The sequence below is a fragment of the Corvus moneduloides genome, chromosome 4 (genome assembly GCF_009650955.1).
Source record: "Corvus moneduloides isolate bCorMon1 chromosome 4, bCorMon1.pri, whole genome shotgun sequence".
Taxonomy (NCBI): domain Eukaryota; kingdom Metazoa; phylum Chordata; class Aves; order Passeriformes; family Corvidae; genus Corvus; species Corvus moneduloides.
In genome coordinates, this window is record NC_045479.1 from 6555267 (window position 1) to 6578603 (window position 23337).

Genomic DNA, 23337 nt, shown 5'->3' on the forward strand with positions numbered 1-23337 from the left:
TTAATTGCTTGGAGAGCCACTCCCTCCTACATCAGCTTCCTGGGATCCTGGGAAGAGTCACCACATGGAGTCACAAACACAGCGGTCCCTGTCCCCAGAGAAGAAAATATTACTTAGTTTTAACAACCAAAAGAAAACAAATGCTATTTGTCTTCTGCTCAGATTTCTGATTTCTCTTAAAACAAAACAGGCTTTTAGAGGTAGTAGGGCAAGAGGAAGGGTGGGGAAGGTCACAGATTAACCTTCCTCCTGTTAGCAGGTTCCAGGATTCTGGCTACAAAGCCAAGAAAACATGACACCAAGTGCCCAGTGTGACCACAGCCCTCTGTGATGCTGAGCCGTGAGGAACTGCCTGCCAGAGGATTTTACCCTCCCACCCTTTCCAGCAGCATTTAAATACCTCCTGTTTGCAACGAACAGCAACGTCTCTGGTGGATTTGGGAGAACCTGGAATTTTATATAATTGAACTTTAATATAACGCAATTATTTTGCTCATGTTCTGTTTTGGTTGGTAGTAACTGTAGTAATCTCACTGTTTCCAGTTTCAGTCTTAAAACAGAATTACTTTTACAACAGAGATGTAAAAATAACCCTGTCTTAAAGCAAAGAGGAAGAACTCAATTCATTAAGAAAGTTGTTTTTTCCTGCACATCTCTGCTGTCCCCACTCTCTCAGCCCACTTCTCCCACCCCTCCTTCTCCCTTTGCATTGCTGGCAGTGAAAGGACCACCAGCTGTACAACTCCAAACACCTGACTCAGCCCCTCTCTCCTCATAACCACTATTTTAAATACTTCTGAAGCGTTTTTCTCCCTTGCTTCTACACAAGCCTTCTGCCCACCTCTACAAATCCTCTCTAAGCATTTTTGGTGGGGTTTTGCCAAAGTGATGTACAGTAAAAGGCACGGTGAGATTGTGTTAAAGATGTAATGCAAAGTGGACTCGTAGAACAACTCACCTTCTCATTCCACCAGGCATAAAAAGAAGATTATTACTAGAGGATAGAAATCAGATCTGTTACACTGCTGGAACAATAAATATGTGTTTTTAGCAGTAACATCACGTATTATACAGAACAACTGTACAAGCTGAAGTCCCGTAATGGACTTTGTAGAAGTAGACATTCATAGTGCCCCTTGCACAGCCACAGTCCCAAGCTTCAAGACTGAAACCAAGCCTGACTCATGGGAATGAAAATTAGGAGGTTTATAACACGTAATGAAAGGACCAATACGCTGGAAAATATCAATAGTTAAGCACTCACATGTAATTGAAAACATACTTTCAAATTAGATTAGTACCAAGTACTGATATTATTAAAAAGCAGCAGCAACATCACAGCCTTTTACAAAACCACGAGCCATTCAAAACCTTTCTGTAGCTCAAAAAAGAGAAGCGTAAAAAGCCACAGGACATTGATAGAATGTTCCTCTACTTCAGAAAGAAAAGCGCAGCTCAACGCACTTCGCCCGAGCCCTGCCGTGCTCCCGAAAGTTCGCACAAAGCGAGCCCGTTAGCAGGCGGGCGGCGCGCCTCTCCCGGGTATGCATTCCCTCCTGCTCTGCATGCACTTCTCCTCGCATCAAAGCCGCATTCAAAGCATCTCTGCTGCCTTCCAGGTTCGCACCAGGGCAGCAAGAACGAGAGACATCTCAAAGCCGTGGCTCTGGGCTCTGCAGTTCCAGCACGGTCAGACTTGGGTGGGTCTCCCGACAGAGAGGGGGTGAGACCCGTTAGACCAAAGGCAGGGAAGTGAACCCCCAGAGCCCGTCTCCTGCCGGGGGCCAAAGCCCCGCTCAGACCCCAGTGGCTGCGCTCACCCCGCGTCCCCCCGCCGGCCTGGAACGGGGGCAGCGCACGGGCTCCCGGGGATCGCGGGGCTCCCGGGGATCGCGGGGCTGCCGGGCTGCGAAGGACGGGACCCCCCCGCTCCCCTCCCTCCCCGCGCCCGGGGTCACTCACTGCGCTCCGGGGTGGCCCCGCCGCCCGCCGCCGCCACCAGCTCCAGGTAGGCGGCCCAGAGCCCCAGGGCCAGCGCGCCCAGGGCCAGCAGCAGCCGCAGTTGCCTCCGGCGCCGCAGCCGCGCCAGCAGCCGGCCCCGCATGGCGCCGCTCAGGGCGCCGGGCCCCCGCCGCCCCGGGACATGCTCCCGCCGCCCCGGGACGCGCTCCCGCCGCCGGCCCCGCCGCTCCCACCCTCCTTCGCGGGGCGGGCCCAGGTGCGGGCGGCGCCCGCCCCCGCGGGCAGCTCCGGCCCCGCTCTGCCGCCGCCCCCCGCACCTGCCTCCGCCCCGCCGAGCGCCCGGCGGCGGGCACATCCCCCGGGACAGGGCTGCCGGAGGGCTCCGCTCCTGCTCAGGCCACAGAAAGCCGCCTCAGTGGCGGAGGAGGCTCCAAACCCCCTCAGAGCCGGTCTCCGTGCCAGCAGGAGCGTCGGTGGATCCCTCCGGTGAGGGCACAGGAGATGATAACTCCTCTGTCGGGAGGGGAGTAGAACGAGAGGGGACGATTCCAATTCACGCTGTTACTACACACAGCTGAATCAATTTTAAAGTGTCTTTCACCCGGTGCAACAGCTGTATGTAGTTGGAAGTGCGTTGCTCGGTGAGGAGGAAGAGAGCTGGTGAAGCCTCCAAACCTGCTTTCTGAAGCAGCAGAGCAGATGCGATGTTACACGTTCAGACTCCTCAGCGGGAGAATGTCAGAGCCTGCTCAGAAGACCAGGACGCTCCCTGGGTGAAATTACTGCCTCATTATATACCTCCAGCACACTTTTGAAGTGATTTCTGAGAGTCCTTCCCATGCTGTTGGTTTCATTCACATCACCAAGCTGTCCTAGAGGCTGCAGACTGGATTCCTCCTCGGTGAAGGAAAATGGGAGATAACATCCGGGATGTACGTCATGTATCCAGCTGGGGAGCTAGTCCAGAGTTACCCCTTTCCAAAAATGTGTGATGGGAGTTGGGTCAGTGGTGGCAGCTGTTCCCCTTCACAGCTCTGCTCCTGCACAGATGCAGCTCCTGTGCTGTGTGGGACCATGAACAGAAACCCTCAGGCTGAAGTGATTTTTAAAATTAATGAAATGATGATAAACTCTTACATGTGAGGCTGCACAAAAGGACACTTGCTGTTCTTCAGCTTAAAAAATGTGCCAAAGGCCTTTAAAATGGCATTGAGGAGACAGAACAGTGGTGTGAGTCCCAGCAGGGACAGGCTGACACTGGCAGAGTGCTGGCACTGGTTGGGGAGCTGGAGCAGCATCCGTAGTCCCGGGCATCAAGTGCTGAACAGCACATTCCCAGCATCCAGGCAGCACCAAGAGATGCTGCTGTTACCTGTCACACAGCTGGGATGGACCAAGGGATGAGAGCTTCCTTTATAGGAATGTCTCACAAAGCTGTGTGTTGGGGAGGTTTCTCTTGTTAAGGGAAGCACATGCAGAGGGTTTATACCCCACTGCAGAGCTGGAAAGACGTGCTTCTCCAGTCGGAAACAAACCCCATGGTGGGGGAGCCTGGGGAGTGGCTCTGTCCTTGGACTTCCCCAGCCTCCCAGGGACAAGGGCCATTGTGCAGCTTTTGAGGATGCAATGCTTGCGTTCCTCCTTCCTATCTCCTTTGAGGCCGCAGATGCACATCCATCATCTGAGCCTCAATAATGGGGAATAATTCCTCCAGTGCAAACAGAAAGAGCTGCCAAGAGCCAGACACCACCAGTACCCACACAACTAAAAATGGGAAGCTGTGGGCAGCTTAATCATTGCAAGGCAGGGACTACTCATGAGAACACAACACTGTTAAGAGTTTTTTGGTTAAGAGTATGTTGGTCTGGGGTTTATCCAGCATGAGAAAAATAAACCAAGTTTTTATATTTGTTCCAAAAAAGGCAGAAAATACTAAGAGAAGTGTGTAATAAATACAGATCTAAATGAAACTTTGTTTACCATTTAAAGAATGAGAATTGAATGATGTATTCTTAGCAGAAAGCTGTCTGCATTTCTTTAATGAACAACCTTATGCTTGAAAAATAACAACTGCACTTTGCTGCATATTAAAATAAGTAATCACATTTTTCTCTAGTGAACATTGTACTAAAATAGAGGAAAGGGAAAAGTGAAAGTAAAGACTAACAGTAGCATTGTCAACTTCTAAAGAAACAAACTTTTTCCTGATAGAACTGTGCTGTAGTGCATTAAAGCTCTTGTCTCTGGAGAAAAAGCTTAAGGAAATAACTATGGCATGGTGCTATCTGTTACAATATAGTTACAGCAGAACAGTATTAAGGAACAAAACTAATCTGAATGTGTAATAAAGAGTGAAGTCATAAATTTGACTAGCTCTGCACTGTACTTAAAATAATTTATTTTGGACCACTGATTCATTGCAGAAAGAACAGATGTCCAGGAATAAAATTCTGGCAGTGATGTTTAAAACCACCTCACTTAACTGTTTTTATCTCAAGTCTACTTGCAGTCTTATATTCCCGAATTCTCAAGCATCCCAAGTCACACAAGTGCATGCCCAGACTTCCACCTCTCACCCTCACTGTGTGCAGTATGGCAGCAGATGCTGGGGTTGCCCCTTCAGGGAGAAGAACAGCAGGTGAGCTGGAGGTGGGGGTGCAGGAATAGGGCCCGTGGGGTGTGGAGATGACTCAGACAGGGAGCTGGCACTGCTGACTGCCTGATGGACCAGCCTTCAATGTTGGACATTGCTGCTGGCTTCAGGACACGTCTCCCAGCCCACCCTGAATACCCACTTCAAAGAAACTGACTCTTTGCCAGAAGAGCCAACTGGAGTATTTTTTGGCTTTGTTTGAGCTGCTGCTTGTTTTCTATTTTGGCTATGTTTCCTCAGGATAAAAGCAGCCTTTGACACAAGTGCAGCACTTAACACACATCTCCCATTCCTCCTGGCTCCCCTCTCTAGATCCATCTCTGTGCATCTCTCTGCCTCTTGTTATATTTTTGCTTCTAGTTATCTAACAAGTATTTGTCTGTTCTGTAAATCACTTTTAGCTCCATGCCAACAGTTTCTCTGTAGGCTCCCCAAAGGTTCAATTATCTGCCACTTGCTCCTTCCCTTCTTTCTTCTTGTGCAATTTTCAACACTAATTACAAGTTCCACACCAAAGAGACCCAACTGTCCCTAGACTTCACCACCCTGGTGGCTCCATACCCCTCTTCCTGACCTCAGCTATGCTCTGAAGCACAAATGACGACTTCATCTCAACAGTCTTCATCAAAATGGCTCAAAGGCAGAAGTGTTTCTAAGAGGAAAAGGCAGTTTCTGAAAGCACGGTTCCCCATTATTTCTCTTTTCAGCTCCTCACGATTTGATTGGGCTCTAAAAGGCATTACTGGTGGAGCATTCCCAGGAAAATCCCTGTCAACGCTGCAGTTGAACATTGCTGCAAGGGAATCAGTGTGGCCCCACAATTAACAACCTACCTGCAGCAGGACCTCCTTGCCTGATTCAGTTGTGTTGATACAGGGGGTTGGGCTAACACAGTCGTATTTTACCAATAGTTACACTGCCAATGTTTGTATGGCATGGCTGAGCTGCAGTTTGAGACTTCCTTTTGCTGCACGCTTTCAAGAGACTTTGCAGGCTTTAGACATTTACCATAATGAAAGATGTATGTATGTATTTGATAATTTTGGAAATCCATGTTTTAAATCTAGTCTTGCCTAAATTTCTCCTTTCCCTGTCTTAAACATAATACTTGGTTTATATTTTAAGTGACTGTGCTCATCATCCTTACTTTTCAAGAAGTCCCAAAGACGCATTATAGTCATCAGAGACATTACAGAACACAAAGATGAGCAGCATTCCCTGCAGACATCTGTCCACCCAAGCTAGGCCTGAAAAGGAAAAACTGCTGTACTGGTTTAGAAGTGACTCTATACTGAGATAAATGTTTACAGTAAAAGAAAAGCAATTTGATCTCTGAATCAATACAGGCACATTCAGCACATCCCAGACATGCTTCACCAGAGTAAATCCTAAGCTTTTTATTAAAATTGAACCCATTTCAAGAGTGAATCCCTTCATGCCTGTGCAGTTAATAATTGTCTTGCTTTAACATTGAAGCACTTCTGTGTTAAAAGCCTTTCTGGGTTTTCTGAATAAACCCAAATAATCTGTATTTACAGATCTGTCCCAAGTCCAACAGCATTGCAATTCTTAGAATATGCAATTTAGGGTAAGTGAACAGTCAACCCTTTTGAGAGCTCTGTTTTTCAAGCTGTATTTCTGGAGCTTTCTTGACAGGCAGCCACTCTACCCTATATTCAAAGATGCCCTTTCTCCAACAGTTCATTTGGTGCTAAATGGGAAATACCAGAAGTCCACCACACTCTTCTCAAATACTTCAGTCATAGCAGAAATGTTTCCTGCCTGTGGGTTAAACACTGCTTACCTCTGATGGCCTGTTTTGGACAGAAAGTCCTTAACTTTTGATGCAACCTCAGAATGCAAACAAACTTGGCTCTTTTTGTCTAAAACCTTTTGAAGACAGCAGTCAAAAGGAATCACTGCAGCTCCCACCACTCACACTTTCCACACTGCGTCCAAGAATGTTCTGGTGCATAATCCCAATCCGTAGGCTAAAAAATGTGTATACTTCTACAGCTAGACTTGAAAATTTAACAAAAACTCTTTAGGGAGTAAAGGGGATACCTTCTTACAATTTAAAGCAACTTGAAAACAGAAAAGCAAATTATTGCAGAAAAATTAGAAAGAAAATTCTTAAAATGTCCCTTACCTACTAATGACCTATGATGCCACTTTGAATAGGGACAAACAGGACACCTTTATTAGGATTTTGACTGAGCAGGCACAAACACATTCTAGTACATCAAATTACATGTGTTTGTGAACTTTGATTAAAAGTCTGACCAACATCACTTTTCATGAGTATGAACAAATCTACCAGAACAAAGTACACAGGCATGTTGCTCCCAGCTAGTCTCAAAAATACTATCTGATTATCAAAGAATTACTGGCCTACATAGAAACATTTCAATTCCAGAATATCAGGCTGCCCAGAGAGTCCATCCACAGTGGTAAAATGTATGTGTTTCTGAACTGATAATCCTATTTACATAAGCAATTTAAATATAGCCACTGCATACAAGCATATACTATATTACTGCTTGGACTTATTCTAACACCTAGAACTGCTGATGTGCCTGAGTGCAGTCACAGCATCAATTCACTTGGGAATTACTGCAGATTGTGATACAGGAAGATCATGAGGGATTTTTTTTAATTTTGGTTTGGTTTTGTTTTACCTTGTGTAACCTTGCTGTGTAGGGTTAGCTGACACAGCACGTCCCTATAATTAAAGCAACTGCATGAAAACTAAAAAACTCCTACAAATACTGCATATAAATACATCATAAGGTTAAAGCCAGAAGGAACCACTAAATGATTTCCTGTTAGCTCAAGTCATTATACTTCATTAAGTTCTAATGGGTCAAACCCAGTACCTTATTAAAACAAGCTACCTTCTCCAAAGGTGAAATCATTTTTTGCTTTGAAGATAAAGATGGAGAATTTGTTACCTCCACACCTAGTTTGTTACAGTAAGAAAAAAAGCACAGTCTTCCTGTTAAAAATGTATGCCTTTTTAAATTAACTTCAGGTTCAAGCTACTTGTTGTTGCTCAGCATTGCCCTGCTAGGATAGAGAGGCCTTTGGTAGGTTGTTTTTTTGTCTTCAAGAGACACATATTAATCAGTCTTCTTAATGCAAGACAAAATGAGCTCTTGCACAACCTTTTCTCTTCCTCTGAATCATCTGTGGTTCTGGGCCTTAAGCAATATTTCCACATTCCTTCTGAAAAGTAGGCACTCCTTTACTTAAATAAAGCTACACAACAATAAGGTTTCCCCTGCTCCTCATTTTTCTCCTAGCTATGCAAGAGATATTTCAGTATCTTGGCTCACAATAATAACATTTGTCCAGTTCTAACCTTTAATCCTGTACTATAGCATCTCTAGTCTTAGAAGCAGACATTTTGCAAGTCTTTCAAATTCTATGCTCCTACACTCAAAACCTGGCATTACTTGTATTGAAATGATAAAAGTCACATTACTAACTTCAATTAGCAAAAAAGCTAATCAATCTTTGGAGTAAATGCTATTTTTTGATTTCTACCCAAAAATTGTGGGAAAAAAGTCAGCAATTAAGGTAGTGGAACTTCTCCCAGGAAACCCTTTTGAAAATGCAAATAACGCTTTGTTGACATTTTAAAGGGTAGTTGTCAGTGGTGGGAAGCACTTGGCTCTTTAAAGCAGTTCTTGGCATGAAGGTCCCCATTTGTTTTGGCAACATTTCACACGATCACGTGATGTCACACAGAAAGAGCATGTACAATACTTTGCACTTCCTGCACTTGGACAAATATTCAAGCTTCCAAACAAAACGGATTTCCAGAGTAACAATACCATAATTTCCCTCCCAGCCCCCTCACATAGGAAGTGTTCATAGCCTAGTGACATAATAAGAATCATGTTCAAACTGTACTTTGATTTCGATACACTAGCAGATCAAGAATGCTGTCATTTTATTTTTTTCAGTCTTTCAAGTATTAAAGAATATTGGTAAGGAAGACAGGAAATTAAACATTTACATCCTTCTTCCCCCAGTACTTCCTCCCAGTCTTACAAACCTGAATGTCAAAGCTTGAAGTCTTTATCCAGATACACTTCATGGCTTTCAAGTGAGGAAGATGTCATCTCACAGGCAATTCTTTAGCTTGGAAGAGTTGAAAATAAACAGGATTCCATAGGTTCAAGAGACCTTTTTGCTAGGTTCCCATCAGCTGAATTTAAGTAGATGGATCCTGCTGAATGAGTGGCTAAGGCTTCATTACATAGCAATTTTCAGAAGCAGCTTTTTAGGCCCTATGATAACTTTGATATCTTATCATCAAACCAGTAGTACGTTATTTCACTTACAAACTCACTTTAATTAGCTTGATTTCTCTAAGAAAGTACCAGTCAGCTAGGACAGAGTGAGACAAAATGATGGATAGCATTAAATAGCCTTCCTTAACTGTCCACATCGCATCGGCATCCAAGTTGTTCATGAACCAGTTTCTGAACAGTTCAGCATTTTCAGCTCAGCTGATCAGTGCAACATCCTTTAAAACAGCCCCTTGCAAGCTGCAGTGTAGTTGAGCAGCCAGGTACAGACTGTCAGCCAATCACACTGAAGTCTGTGATCAATTGCCCTCAAGAACACATACAGAATAAAAGCCACAGTACAGGACCATAAGGGACAGCTAGTTTGTCACAAAAAGGTTAAGACAACTGAAGTGGGTATGGATGTCTTAAGGGAATTTCCCCTCCTGCATTGCTTTAGCTCACACTATAAAAACAGTTCTTCCTTCTCCGAATCTTCACAGCACAAAAACAACCATCTTCTCCATATCTACTATGAAACACTAAATGAGAATCTGCACAGCCACTTCCACACACAAAAGAAATTGCCTGCTTTCCCACACTAAGTTCTTCTCAAAGAGAAAGGAAGTGCTAGTAGCCTGTATGGTGTATACTCCAGAAACACAGTAAAGAAAGGTAAAGTAAGAGACAGAGGCACTGAAATCCATTTTCCACTAAGGATCTGCTCTCAGGCTGCAAGGTGGACAAGATTTGCTGATGCTACAGTAGAAGCATGAATACCTGCAATTACAAACTGGGCTGAAGCCATGTTGTAACCCTTCTCATGATTTCACCTGTTTTCTATAACAGTGATGCTGTGATGTCTGGTAGGAAGACAATCACCACATGGCTAGAGAATCATTATATAGCTACAGCTGTAGTTCTCATGTAGCAACTGAGCACCTGCTCTTCCACCCCAGTTTGTTCAGCAGTAACAACTGCTGTAGCAAAAGCCGACCATGATTTCTCTGCACATAACCATGACCTTGTTAAGAGCTACAAAGACAGATAATAAGGTGGTTAAGGAAGATACTAGATCCCTTTTATTATGGGCCTCCTTTGTGTGTTAAAAAAACTGGGAGGAAGAGGAAGAGAAACTGAATTTCAGCCTTCCTCCCCACGAAGCATTCAGAACACGTGTAGATGTTGCTCATCCTTGCAGATGAGTTCTAGAATGGGTTATCTTTCCCCACCGTATTAAACCAGGTAGGCTTGTTCCAATTAGGTTAAAACCAAGAAAAGGGGAGTAATTTTAAAATACTGTCCAGGAGTAATTTTAAAATATGCTGTCCAGGAGTCAAATGTAAGACATTTTAGTACAGACTTTCCATATGAGAATTTCCAGTTACATCCTGAGGTGCTAAGCACCAAAACAGTAATCATATAAACTATTTTAAAAGCTGCTTCTCACATAGGAAAATGCCATCCAAAATTCAGACCTTGAACTAGATCCTTCTATGATTATTAATTTCATTATAACCATATATGTGGTTTATAATATGCTCCAAATAAAGACAAAGGACACTATACACTGATCCCTTCCCCAGATATGAAGATATAGTCATAGACACGCTCCTGATATATCAGTCATCATGCACTTTTAAAGTCAGTTTTATCAAGTGCCATCTCTCAGCTCAAGCAGCAATATAATCTGGTACACTAGGAATGGCTCATGTACACACTTATGACATTAACTGCAGATTTCCTCAAACCTTCTGTCAATGGATGCCAGGAAACAAACAAGCAGGAGCTGTTCTTGCATATGACTATTCAAGTCTAGCAATGTCCCATTCCTAAAATTAGGATGCCAGCTAATAATTCAGCTTCAGCAGAGCCGTAGTTCATCCTCTAAGCTATAGATTTTTGCTTTTAAGTCTTTTAGTTCTCCCTGAATTTTACGTGTTAGTTTGTTTCCTTGGCGGACCTCACGCAGAATTGCAAGATCCTGGTCTGGTCCCAAATTCTGAGCCACCTAAAAACAAAAAGAAAAAAAGATTAGGAAAAACAAAGTTGTACAGAATACAACTTAGGGAGTATTATGATAAGTATATGAGGGAGAGAACTCTAAAGGAGACCCTTTCTAGCCAGCAAAGAGAATGTGTAAGTTAATAGCACTAGGATAATGCACATCACCAATAGAAAGGTGATCCAGAACCAAAAAAGAACAAACCTTTCATAACATTATGTTGTTGTGTTATATTACTGGCAAGGAAGAAATCTTAATAGAATATAACCAAGTTGACTCATAGCCTGTTGACTCCTTTCTGGTTCCTCTATTAGTTAGAGACCCACAAAAAGGGGCAAGGTAAAGTATTTATCAAGTAACTCTTATGTAGTTCTAAGTACCTCAGGAGATGACATTTTATCATCTTGTACTATTAAAACTAGGTGTTCTAACTGCTGTGGCTGACCTGCTGCCCTCTGAACCGCACAGGATTCAAGAGCAATTCAAGTACAATGCCTTAACTCAGGCAGTGCCACATGGCCTGTACTGAGCTGAACAAAGGCTGCTGGATAATCAGAATTCCTGATGGCAAGCTGGCCAGGGCTGCCATTTCCTGTCACCCTGCAATTGGATAGCATGCCAGCCCAATCACTTTCAAGGGCACAGCATTAGGAGCTACCCTAAAATCCCTCTATTCTCCTCACCCATTATGGTTTCTTATTGTCATCATGTAGTTCTTGGTCAAAGATTTTAATATGCAAATCAGGAAATTTAGTCATCAGTAGTCATTTTGACCTCGAGTGATAAGAAGGATTTAATGATCACTCTGGAGACTTCGTGCAAGTATTTTGTTCCCCTGCCCTCTTGTGGTTAACAGTGTTAAGAAATTGAGAGCACAATTAAGAGCACACCCACAGATATAAAACATACAAGTCTACAGTAAAGGTATAATACACACTTTCCCCCCTTTTGAATTATGCTGTTAGTCCTTAAAGAATAAAGTTTAAAAACCCACAGGCCATTAAAAAAAAAAATATATATAAATTGAAACCTTTAATCAAAATAAATCCATTAGTCTGAGTAAACTGAACTGTGCACCAAAAGTACAGGAAATGAATGAATCAGTAGCACTGCCAGACTCCTGAAGGAGAGTCTAAGCTATGCCAAGATCATCCTCTCAGGCATATTATAGATAAATGTCTCATCCTAAACTCCACGCAACATCAAGGCTGTGGCTTCCCTTCTAAGCTGTTCTGATGTTCATCTACACATCTGGAAGCTATACAGAGAACACAGCTTCAACTTCCAGCCATTGCTTCTGCAGCGATTTTTGCAAAGTTACAAATGACATATCGACACAGTAATAAATAGAATATTCACAATTTGTAAGTCAATGATCTACCTCTTACTGGAACAGAACCAAACACTATGGCTCCCACAAAGAAAATAAATAATTACTTTCTTTGCAGGATAAATTTCTGAATCAAACTACTGCCTTGCAATTTTGAGACAGTTAAGTAAGCTACAGGTATCACATTAGAACTTGAGAGTGGAAACAAAAATACACAGCTAATGTATAGCCAGGACAGTTCCTGGTAAGCTTGATGCCTAATTGATAAACAAAGACAAATCTTTTTGCTTTGTAAAATACATAGGAGGCAGGTTTTGTCAGATATTGATATTTAAAGGAGCACTTAGAAAAGGAATTATTTCCTTAACTCCAGGGGAAATAACCACTTTAAATACTGAGAATACACCTCCATAGGATAAGCCCATAATAGTCTGCCTCAGAAATGCTTAGCTGTTACCTTATAGAACTGCTTCTCTACATCTTTCAGCTTCTGCTGAAGCTGTTTAATGTCATTCTTGAAGCCCTCTACTTCCATACTACGACGTTTTTCCAAGGTCTCACATCGCTGAGTCATCAGTTTGAGGCGCTTCCCCATCTTTTCTGAGCGTTCCTATGGAGATGAGAACTCAGTAGGCAATACAAAATAAAGGCTGCAAGATCTCCACACAGCTAGCAGATGCTTACAGACTAATTACCTTAAAGAGTTCTTTGCCAGCATCTCTCTCCTCACGGATCCTAGCCACCTCCCCCTCCAGGGAGACACACTGCTCTCTGTACATGTGTGACAGGTGCTTTTCCTGCATTAGCTTGTCTTGCAGTAACTAGGACATCGGAGGAACAGGAAGAATCAACTCAAGATTGTGATCAAAAAACTTCCTCTGCTCTGGAAAAGCAGTGTGATAACATTGCCAATATGACAGGAAAATAAAAATTAACAACTGGAACTACAGCTAATAAGTATGTGAAGACAATAGTCTAACATCAGTTCCATTACCAAAACCTTTGAATTAAGTTACCAGTTTTGTATGACTGCTCATCATTAAAAGTAACATTCAGCTAATGCTGTAACTCCCCTTTCACAGCTGCTTGCCAGTACTGCATTTCAGAGGCACCTGCATCCAGTGGTAGATGAAAACAATTCCCTATTGCCTGTTTACTTTCCAATTCTTATTCCTACCTCCCAACTTCTCACTGGAAGTATAGTGGAAGAAAAATTCAGACTCCTAGAGAAGAGCTGGAAGGCATCAATTGAGAGGACTCCTTCTCCCCTGACAGCAGCAAGGAAGATCCAGACACAGCATTCTAAGACCACTAGCTCTGAGCACTTACAGGAACAGAGAGCCACGTGCAATCAGCAGGTTAAAAACCATTGGCCCCACTTACCACATGGCTTACAGAATGAGGGATTTTTTCTGGACATGAAAGAAACTGACAGTGACATGCTACCATAAATCCTAACTATATATTTTATCTGAAATTTGAAAGTGATGCTGATTTCAAAGCAGGAGTGGTTTTTTATTTAGATTAGTGCCAACAACAATGTCACTTAAGGCAATCCAGTACAGCTTTGAAACTGCTGCTAGTGACTGCCTATTGTGCAAAGGCCAAGGTGCTTGCAACGTTCTAGTCAATAACTGTTTAAGAGCCTCTGTCAAAGACAAAAAAAAATTACCTTTATTTCTCTGCTGTGGAGTTTTGAAGTTCCATCATCTTCTTGAATCATCTTCTTCAGCTCTCTCTGCCTCGTTTTTCCTGACTCTGTGCTGAAAACAAGATGATCCAGATCTTTGCGAAGTTTCCTCAACAGACTGTCCTTCTCTGCCATCCACGCTTTCTCATTGGCTCTGGCATCAAACTTGAGCTGGAGAAAGTCACGGGTACTCTCATATAAGAGATTTTGGGTCTTATGGAGCCTGCAAAAAGGGATCCCAGTGGAGTTACCTTCTTTCCTAGTGCCTAACCTTAATTTCATCAGTCATCACTGCAAGTTGGAAGAACCAGAGGAGAAGATAGGTGATCTAAATGTGAGTTTCACCCATGTAATGAAAGAAGTGCTGTTCTTGTGTGAAAGAGGGTTTTTAATATGCAGATTATCCCACTCATCTTCCACACACACTACCAGATGGCTGCATAATTTGCTTTTCTGCCTGTTGCAGGAAGCAACACACCGAAAGTCATAACATTTCTATTGCTCCCTCTCATCTCATGACTACATCATGATCATTCTCTAACACTCACTTTTCTGTTACAGTTTTTATCTTCTCCTGGTCCCTCCGATGCCGGACCTCAGCCTCCTCCATCTGAATCCGCCTGTCCTCGAGTAGTGCCTCGACCTGGTCCTTGGCTAATTGTGTCTGTTCTTCTATCTGAGCTTGCAGGGCCTTCACCTGAATAAGCAAACAAAGACATTACTGAACAAGACCTCACACCAGCTCTGCTCCTGTCCTTGAAAGTCTCTTTAAATTCCAAGATTCAGATCAAAAACTGTACCTGATACCTTTGGCAGTTCTAATTTCTCAGTCTTTTGGTTTTGTTTTAATGCTAAGTATTCAAACAACTAAAACATTTTTTAATAAATCATGCTATAGGCAAGAGAGGCATACCATGAGCAGCAACAATAGATTGAAGATATTGTTAAGATTTAAATTGCACACATCTAACAAATCCTGTGGAATGTGCAGAGACTTTTGTACCTTTTCTTGAACAAATAATAATAAAAACAACCGCCACCAAACTTATATCTGCTGTACAAGTTTGTCTATTATTTGCTTTTCTTGATTCATCCTTGCTCACTCATACTTTACATGCAGCTTCTGCCATCTTCCCCAGCTCATGATTCTGCACATTTTATCTTTCTTTCTGTCATGCTACCTATACGTAAACTTCGACGGAAGCCTAGAAAAAGGAACATTTCATTGTATCAGCGCATCTTATGGGGGCTGCCTAATACTGTCTCAAACACGTTGCTTTTGTCAAACTACCATGAAACTCCCAACCCTGCACATCTTCAGTGGGTTTAATGTAAATTCATATCTGCTATCAAATTATGGGAGATATCATCAATTACATATTCTATACTTAAGGACAACATATTGCAGTTGACATTAGTGGAACATCTGCTTACATAAAGCTTCCAGAATCAGTTCTTACATTTACATTCACAACAATGAAACAGATAAGTAAACTGACAAAGTGTGAATCCATAGTAAGATGCAGGGATTTATAAAACTGGTACATCTACATCTTATCTAAGCAGATGGCATACTTTTTCATCATAATTTTCTGCAAGCCAGCAATTATGTCCATCAGTTAGAAAACGTTTTTACCTGTAGTAGAAGTGTTTCATCATCTCTTTTATATCTCTCAGGACTTTCTGGTTTCTCTCCTTTTGCTGTTGGTTTTGAAGTATTCCTCTCCATACCTACTGAAGAAATTTAACAAAAGTAGGAAAAGGTTTTCCAATGTACTTGCAGTACCTTTCCAAGAATGACATTCTGTGTGTTCTGGTGAGCCTACAGGAACAGCAAAAAGGTTGCCACTGCTACAGTCACAATTACTTCTAGAAGGGTTAGCTGAAAGAAAAGAATTCTACAGCTTAGGGTGATCACATACCTTTATCCCCTCTATCATATTGCAATATTTAGGCAACCTCCTAATTTTGTTGGCATATATAGAAAGAAAACTTGACACATTTTCTTAAAATAACTGATGAATAGGCAGATGTCACAGCTGCACAAACATCAGGGCTTGAATGAGTTTTGAGCTTGTTGGCTAATTTCAGTCGATTTGATGAGACAATTATTTCAAAAGAGAAAATGAGTATGTAGGCATATGAACCCACACAACAATCTACACTAAAGGCAAGCAGAACCCCACAGCTTGGAATGGCTGTGGCAAAGGTGCTTGGCCAGCTGGTACCTGCACAGTTCCAGAACAGTCATACAGCCTCTTCCTCAGCTGAGCACATCAGGGACCCAAGAGCCAGCTAAGGTAATTTTAAAGGATGTTGGAGGGAAGCCAGGAGTACTGCATGGATATGTATGGACATATTTAGGGCACTTAATGGAGATTTACCAAAGCATTCCCAGACAGGAATTACTTTGGCATACAGGAGACAGACACACACAAAGAAAAGCGCTGAGCTGCTGTTACTCAGCTTGGTGTGGTACCTGCATTAGAAGCATCATCTTGTTCCTGGGTCTCTGCTGGCCTTTGTGGAACAGTAACCTACAGAAACAAGACATCTGCACTGAGCATCTGACTTCCCCACAGGTGCAGTGGTCAAGAACAAATCTTAAAAGGTTAAAACGAGATATCCAAAAGAACAGCATTACCTTACTTCTACCACAAGACAAGGAAGACATTCACAAGTGTAATGCCCATGATGAAAAGTTTCTTTTATCATGGTTGAGTTTCGCCATTACTGCCGCTATTATTTTCACCAGAAAAAGTGGAAAGTAATTCTGACTTTGATGGCTTCATTAGGATGAAAATCAGCACCCTCAGCAGGAAAAAGTATTTTGGGAACAGAGAGAAGGTGGTGAAGATGATGTTATTTCCTTCTTTTATGCTACTACTTGTCTCAGCAAGACAGAGAAACATGAAGCTTAATTTGTCAGCACATTCACTCAAGATACTGAACAAGCCTGACACAAATGCTAAGTGATAAAAATACTGAAGCTCAACTGTTGAACTGAAACCCACCTAAAAAAAAAAAAGGAGGCCATGAAAGAGCAGGTTATAAACCCCAATGCTTATCTTTAGGTTGATATTACATAATAGGCCTAATTTTAGAGCTACCCTAAACCAGGAATTTTAAAGCTTCTGCATGATTTTTGAAGTGCTTAAGCAGTGCAGAGCAACCACGAACAATGCAGCATATTTCAGCCTTTTTCTGCACCTTATTCCAAAATAAATCCTATATTCCCATCATAGTCTCTGTATTTCTGAATGACTCATGACTTCCTTGAGTAGGTTCAACTACACTGCACATCATATGCACTGCCATTTAAACAATTCAACACCATTTCTGAAATACACAACAAAACGTTGCCTAGAGAGGATGCTTCTTCAGCGGTCTTCAGCCCAGGAAACTGCTGCAGCAACCTTGACATACTCTTCTTTACTGAAGCTGTAAGAGACAGGCATTCTGAGATAGCTGATCTTCAAACACTGTGCCTGGTCATTTTCTGCACTTCCCCCCCCCCTTTTTGTGGTGTTCTTGCCATCTTCTTGACAACCATTTGCCAGATGACTTCAGACTCCCATCTGACATTTTAGAGGCTGACCTGGAGGTATGTTTTGAAGGTAGGAGGAGGTTGATGCTAAGAGGACCTACTTTCAGTGTGCTTGTTCCTACTTACCTTTCAGCATTTATACTAAAGCCCAATGCTGCTACAGATCCCTCCTGCTTTGGGCTCATTTAGCAACCTTTGACTTGTGGGACAGATCTGGTCTGTGGTCAGACTCTGGGATACAGATACTCACGTTACAATCCAAAGAGGAGATCTACAGAAAAATGGAACTTGCCTTATGTGGAGGCTCCTTATGAAAATATGTAACTTCTCCATCATCTGTTCCCAGTAAAGCCAGGAGTTGTTGGATTCTTTTTCTGTCCTCCAGTTCCCTGGAATTCAAAGGAACTGGTCAGCACATTTTTTTTTAAATACATCACAACATTGTGACACACTGTCCTTTTATTTTACTTGTTGATGCTTGCAAGATTTCCAACCTGTTGCAGTTCCTGAGAATATTGCTTTAAAAACAAGCTCTCAGACATTCCTGATGTTGCCAACACAAGAAAGCCACCAATTCTGCTGGGATTGGAGAGCATTTCTCTTTTCAAGTATGACAGTACTATGTACGCTGATACAATAGCACATGGTGGAAAGAATTTGCATTGAGAGTTATGACCTACCTAAAATCCATTAAGATTCTAAGTGTTCATTGTTTTTAAAGCAAACTACATTAAGGGCTGTATCAGACTTTTTATCACACCCCTGAGAAGTGCCAAAACACACCAACACATGTTTTGAGTTAAGTTCTTAAATCTTTAACAGAAAACTTCATGCTGGAGCACAGAAAGAGAGTGAGGAGGAAGAAGCAGCAGAGAATATCTAATGAATTGACCACAACCTCCATTCCCTGTCCCCTTGTGCTCCTCAGGAGGAGGAGGAGGTAGAAGATTCATGAATGAAGCTGAGCTGGGAGGGGAGAAGAGAGGTGTGAGGGGAAGGTATTTTAAGATTTGGTTTTATTTCTCATTGTCCTACTCTGATTTCATAGGATGATTTGGGTTGGAAGGGACCTTAGAGATCACCTAGTTTCAGTCCCCTTGCCACAGGCAGGGAACCTTCCACTAGACCAGGTTTCTCAGAGACCCATCCAACCTGGCCTTGAACACTTCCAGGGATGGGGCATCCACAGTTTCTTTGGGCAACCTGTTCCAGTGCCTCACCATCCTCATAGTGAAGAATTTCCTGCCAACAACTGATCTAAACCTGCCCTCTTTCAGTTAAAGCCATCCCCCTCATGCTGTCACTACATGCTCCTGTAATAGTCCCTCTCCAGCACTTGTAGGCCCTTTAAATACTGGAAGGCTGCTATAAGGGCTCCCTGGAGCCTCCTCTTCTCAAGGCTGAACAGCCTCTAATCTCTCAGCCTGTCTTCCTAAGAGAGAGGCTCCAGCCCTCTGGTCATTTAATTGTTAATAACTTCCCCCTGTCAAGTCTGTTTTGCCCACAATGGTAACTGGTGAACGAGCTCTCCATCCTTATTTTCACCTTACCTTTCCTTGCATTTTCTCTCCCCTATCCAGCAGAGGTGAGTAATAAAGTCTTGGTGGGCACCTGGCATCCAGCCATGGTCAACCCACCAGAGTCAGCTTCAATCAGAATTTCCCTTTCAAGACGGTAACGCACAATTCAAATCTGAACCAATGTTCAACTTCTGCTCTTCCTTCTACTACCAGAACAGGAGTAATAGTAAGTGGAAACACATTTAGCAGCCCAACAGATTGCACTGCACCTCCAAGACTGGTACAGTTTTATAGGAGCCCGCCCTAAGAAGCGTGGAATAATTGCTGCTCTGAAGAGTGCAGCTCTGGCCGAGAACAGAGCGCACAAATTGCTGCTGCCAGTGGCTCAGCCCCCCTGCAAGCCAGCCCACCTGAGTTTCAGGCGGTCGTTCTCCGAGTACAGACGAAGGACTCGCTCCTTCTCCTGGAAGAGGTACACTTGCATATCACTCAAAGCCTTCTGCAGCTCTGCAATCTCCTCTTCCAAGTGACGGACTTCCCATTGCAACTGGTGCTAAGTGGGGAGAATGAGGTACTTGAAATGAAACGTAGCACTGGGCAACACTTACAAACTCCAAACTGCTGGTGCTCTGAGTCCGTAACTGGCATAGAACAGCCAGCTCAAGAATTATTTTATTCTCCTATAATATTTGACCAGATGAGGGCAGTATTGGAAAAAGATACTGTAAAATGTTTCAGCTGGGAGTTCAGAGCCTTGAGAATCACTGTCACTACTCAATAGTGAAATAAGGTCTCAGATTGGGTCTCCAGTTTCCAGTGGTTGCACTACCACACTGGTGGTCAGAGCAGTTATGGGGAGTCTGACATCAACAAAAACCTAGCAAAGCCTCTGTAATAGCATTTACTTTTGAAATAAATCACCAAAGAATAAAAATTAAAATATCTGTATGGTTTAGCAGTGAGAAAAATCCAGCTAGCTGGTATGTTTTAGGTTTTTCCACCTGATGTGGGAAGCTAACAAACCTTTCAGAAAAACCATTCCTGCATGAAAAAAAGCATTATTTTGCAACCTGCCCCTCTTTTTCCCAAGAGGGACAGTACGTATTTCCCCAAGGACTTTCAGGCTGCTTCAAGCATGGCCAGTGCTCGAGAAGGCACCTCAATCACCTCAGAAGTGACTGTTCTGTTCCCAAAGGACCATGCACAATTACAAAGGTGACTGCTAGGCAGATACATGCTATAGCTCATATCAGAGCACTGCATATCTTACAGATATTCTCTAAGATTTTTTTTCCTCTTAAAAGGCAAATTTTTAGGTTTCTGCTCACTAGCTTATGGGCAAGCTTATGAATTTCACTGCAGTAAATACAAATTATATCCATAAGTCAAAGCCTATTAAATTAGGCCAAAAGAGCACTCCTTCACTACAAGAAGAAAGGGAAAGAAGCTGGACAACGTGGAAAATGAGCATCTAAACTCAGGCCTTAATATAAAAAAAAGAAGCAAAATTCCTACTGTGCAGATATAACCAAGCCATAATGACTTTAGAAGAATATCCTACAAGCATGTTTCTGTTTGATTTGACAGAGGACAGACAGCTAGATTTTAACATCAACTCCCAAAATCTACTTGTTTCTTCATAGCTCTACCATGTTACTGGCAAATCCCAAGACTTCTATGCTGAGTTTTCAACTTAATAAAAATACTAAACTTGTGAGTGTAGTCCACCATTGCTCAAAAACTCATTTCCTAACCTGCTCATCATATGCTTGTTTGTATTTCTCCAGCCTTTTTACCAGCTCCTCATGTTCCTCATCAAAGTCAGCAATCTTCTTGCGGCAATACTCCAGCAGCTCATGGGAGGGATCGAGATGGGCCAAGCGCTCGCTGATTGACGGGAGAGAAGTGAAGTCGTCCTGACTCAGAGCCTGGGACTCGGCAGATCTGGATGAGGCACGGTGGGTTGGCAGCCTGGACAGAAACAGGCTCTGATGACATGTAAGCTTCAGACAAGAAAATTAAAGCACTTTCTGAAGTAGCTAAAAAGATTTTAAACTTTTACACAGATTCAGTTTAAAACACAGATTAGCTTGATTGTTCTCTGGGTATTAACAGAGCAACATGGCATTTAGGAGAAGCAGGACCTTTGGTAAAGAACAGCTTGCAGGTGTATGGTACTGTGGAGGAGGGCCCAACTGATGGAGAAGATAGAAATAAACGTTAGGGAAGCAAAGCCTCATAAAATATTTGGGGAGGAGGATTATGAAAAGAGGAGAAAAAAAAATAGAAGGACAGAACTCAGGGGATAAAAAGTCCATTGCAGTTCAATTAGAAGCAGCAGCTACTATGAAATAAACAGGAAAACAATCTGTGACAGTCACCGATACCCAGAAAGAAAAACACTTTCTAAAGACAGGCCATCGAATAAAGATGATAATTCAGGCTAGCAGATGCACCAGCCATTAAAATTTAAGGTATAGGTCTAGGAATCTATGTGCCTTCCTTTCTGGTGTACTTGAAGTTCTTATCCACACAGATTGTCCACTCTCTATGCTGAAATAGAAGCTGCCAAGTTCTTGAATCTTATGTTGAAGTACTACATGGAAAGCAAGTCAATGGTATGCAAATCAAATCAAGGATATGTATAATTACATACTGTATTTTTCCTCAAAACAATATTTAGTGCATTCAAACACTTAATCTGCTTAAACAAGCACCAAATTTGCAAATAGAGATGCAAAGTTAAAAAAAAAACCTTAGAAAGCATTCTTTTCATTATTTATATTCATATGACAAACTTTTTTTTGTAAGCAATACTATGAATAACAGAAGCTAAGAAGCCTCTTGACTAAAGAGTTGCTTAGTGAAAATGCAGTTCAGAATTCGGTCCTGGAGAATCAGGAATTTTGATGATAAAGAGATTTGGCAGGTGACACCGAGGCAATGGTGACCTTTATGGAGCCACTCACCAAAGCTGCTTGGATCAGAACCCCAGTGCACACCCGTGAAAACTCTCACCACGGTAGGAAAGCATGAAATATGCAAAAGTGTACGTATTTCACGCAGGAACTTGCTGCGGGACCAGAAACGCCTTAAACAACACACTTAGAGAAATAACACTAGAAGGAAAGAGGCAACCCAGGCACAAGGTGGGCGCTTTACTGCTGAAGTGAAGAGCAGCAGAAACGGAAAGCTAGAAAAACAAGGAAGCACAGCAGGCAGAGAAGCAGACCGAAAGGTGTCCTACGGTAAGCCAGTCTACCAGGCAGTAAGGAAAGGGCTCCGGGAGCCGCGGTGTCCCGGCAGGAGCAGCCCCCACGCTCACTACCTTGTGCAGCGCGGGGTCCCCGCAGCGCGGTCCGACGCGCTCATCGTGCCCCTGCGGAGCGCCAGAATCTCCGCGAGCACGGGAGAGCGGCTTTGGACACCCCGGGAGGCTGGCGGAGGGGGGTGCCCGGCGGGAGCCCCGCTGGAAAAGCCCCGGGATAGAGGTCCCGGGATGGGGGTCCCGCCGCCGCCGCTGCCGCCGCCGCTTCACGGCCCCAACGGCCAAACAACCGCCGCGTTGGGCCCGCCGCGGCTTAAACGGCGCGACGCCCCGCCCCCGCCACCTCCTCCAATCACAGACAGGCTTTCATGCGGCGCCGAGTGCTTGCGCCAATCAGCGCTCGCAACACGGGCGGCAGCGGGTCCGCGCTGGCGCGTCTGGGAGTTGTAGTCCCGGGGCTGCAGAGGGGCCACGGCGCGTGCGCGGCCATGGCCGGGGCACGGGGGCTGTGAGGGGCGGGCCGCGGGGCCTGCGCTTGCTGAGCCCGTGCTGGTGATGGCCGCGGTGGGGCTGCGGGAAAATAAATGCAACCTTTATCCACAGCAGCAAAAAACGCCACGCAAAACGCCCGTTTTTCTTTCAAAATGACCTGGCATTAGGAAGCAGCCACAAGAAGTTACTGGCTCAAATTCTGGCTGAATTGACTGTGTTCTTTAGGTCATCCCAATGCCTTTTAGCCTCTTCATCCCCCTCGTGTATTCCCAGTAGTACCTAGTAGTAGTGTTGCCATTTATGCAACCAAACGATTTCCTAATTTATTAAGTGTGCTGGAGAAGAGAACAATTTGCTCGGTAATAAGCCAAGGTTCTTTTTTCCTTAACACTTTGTTTAAAGAAATGGACTTTCTATGCGACAAAAAAAAAGGCTCACTTACAAAACTATGAGGTTCTTCCTCATCACTATTTGCAGCTTCCTTGTGAGGGGAAGAGGAGGGGCAGGCACTGGTCTCCTCTCTGCAGTGACCAGGGACAGGACCCGAGGGAATGGCCCGAAGCTGTGCCAGGGGA

At 43.4% G+C, this 23337-nt stretch overlaps 2 protein-coding genes across 3 annotated transcripts in view; both read right to left on the bottom strand.

Annotated features, from left to right (window-relative positions):
* B4GALNT3 (beta-1,4-N-acetyl-galactosaminyltransferase 3) overlaps positions 1–2104 on the bottom strand; it is a 64735-nt gene extending 62631 nt beyond the window's left edge. Inside the window, exon 1 of the mRNA XM_032105184.1 lies at positions 1963–2104. Coding sequence (XP_031961075.1) covers positions 1963–2104 — 142 coding nt within the window. The remainder of the gene's footprint in view (positions 1–1962) is intronic.
* A 1860-nt stretch (positions 2105–3964) lies between these two features.
* Positions 3965–22597, bottom strand: CCDC77 (coiled-coil domain containing 77). Of its 2 annotated transcripts, none has more exons than XM_032105186.1 (11): positions 22331–22597; positions 20757–20973; positions 19413–19555; positions 17775–17871; positions 16415–16472; positions 15572–15666; positions 14484–14632; positions 13918–14158; positions 12941–13066; positions 12703–12855; positions 3965–10921 (listed from the first exon to the last, which is right to left on the bottom strand). In XM_032105186.1, the coding sequence occupies exons 1-11, from the start codon at positions 22372–22374 to the stop codon at positions 10775–10777; spliced, it is 1470 nt and encodes a 489-aa protein (XP_031961077.1). In that variant the 5' UTR covers positions 22375–22597; the 3' UTR covers positions 3965–10774. The 2 variants fall into 2 exon arrangements, with proteins under 2 accessions (XP_031961077.1, XP_031961076.1); XM_032105185.1 differs by having other exon boundaries at positions 15572–15669.
* Positions 22598–23337: the final 740 nt, after the last annotated feature.

Excerpts from the sequence above, each read along its gene's own strand:
- CCDC77 (XM_032105185.1), bottom strand. The coding sequence starts at position 22,374 with ATGAGCGCGTCGGACCGCGCTGCGGGGACCCCGCGCTGCACAAG. Across the intron at positions 19,556-20,756 it reads AACAAGCATATGATGAGCAG|CACCAGTTGCAATGGGAAGT; the intron begins GTTAGGAAATGA and ends CTCCCCACTTAG. Across the intron at positions 14,159-14,483 it reads ATAAAAACTGTAACAGAAAA|GCTCCATAAGACCCAAAATC; the intron begins GTGAGTGTTAGA and ends CCCTTTTTGCAG.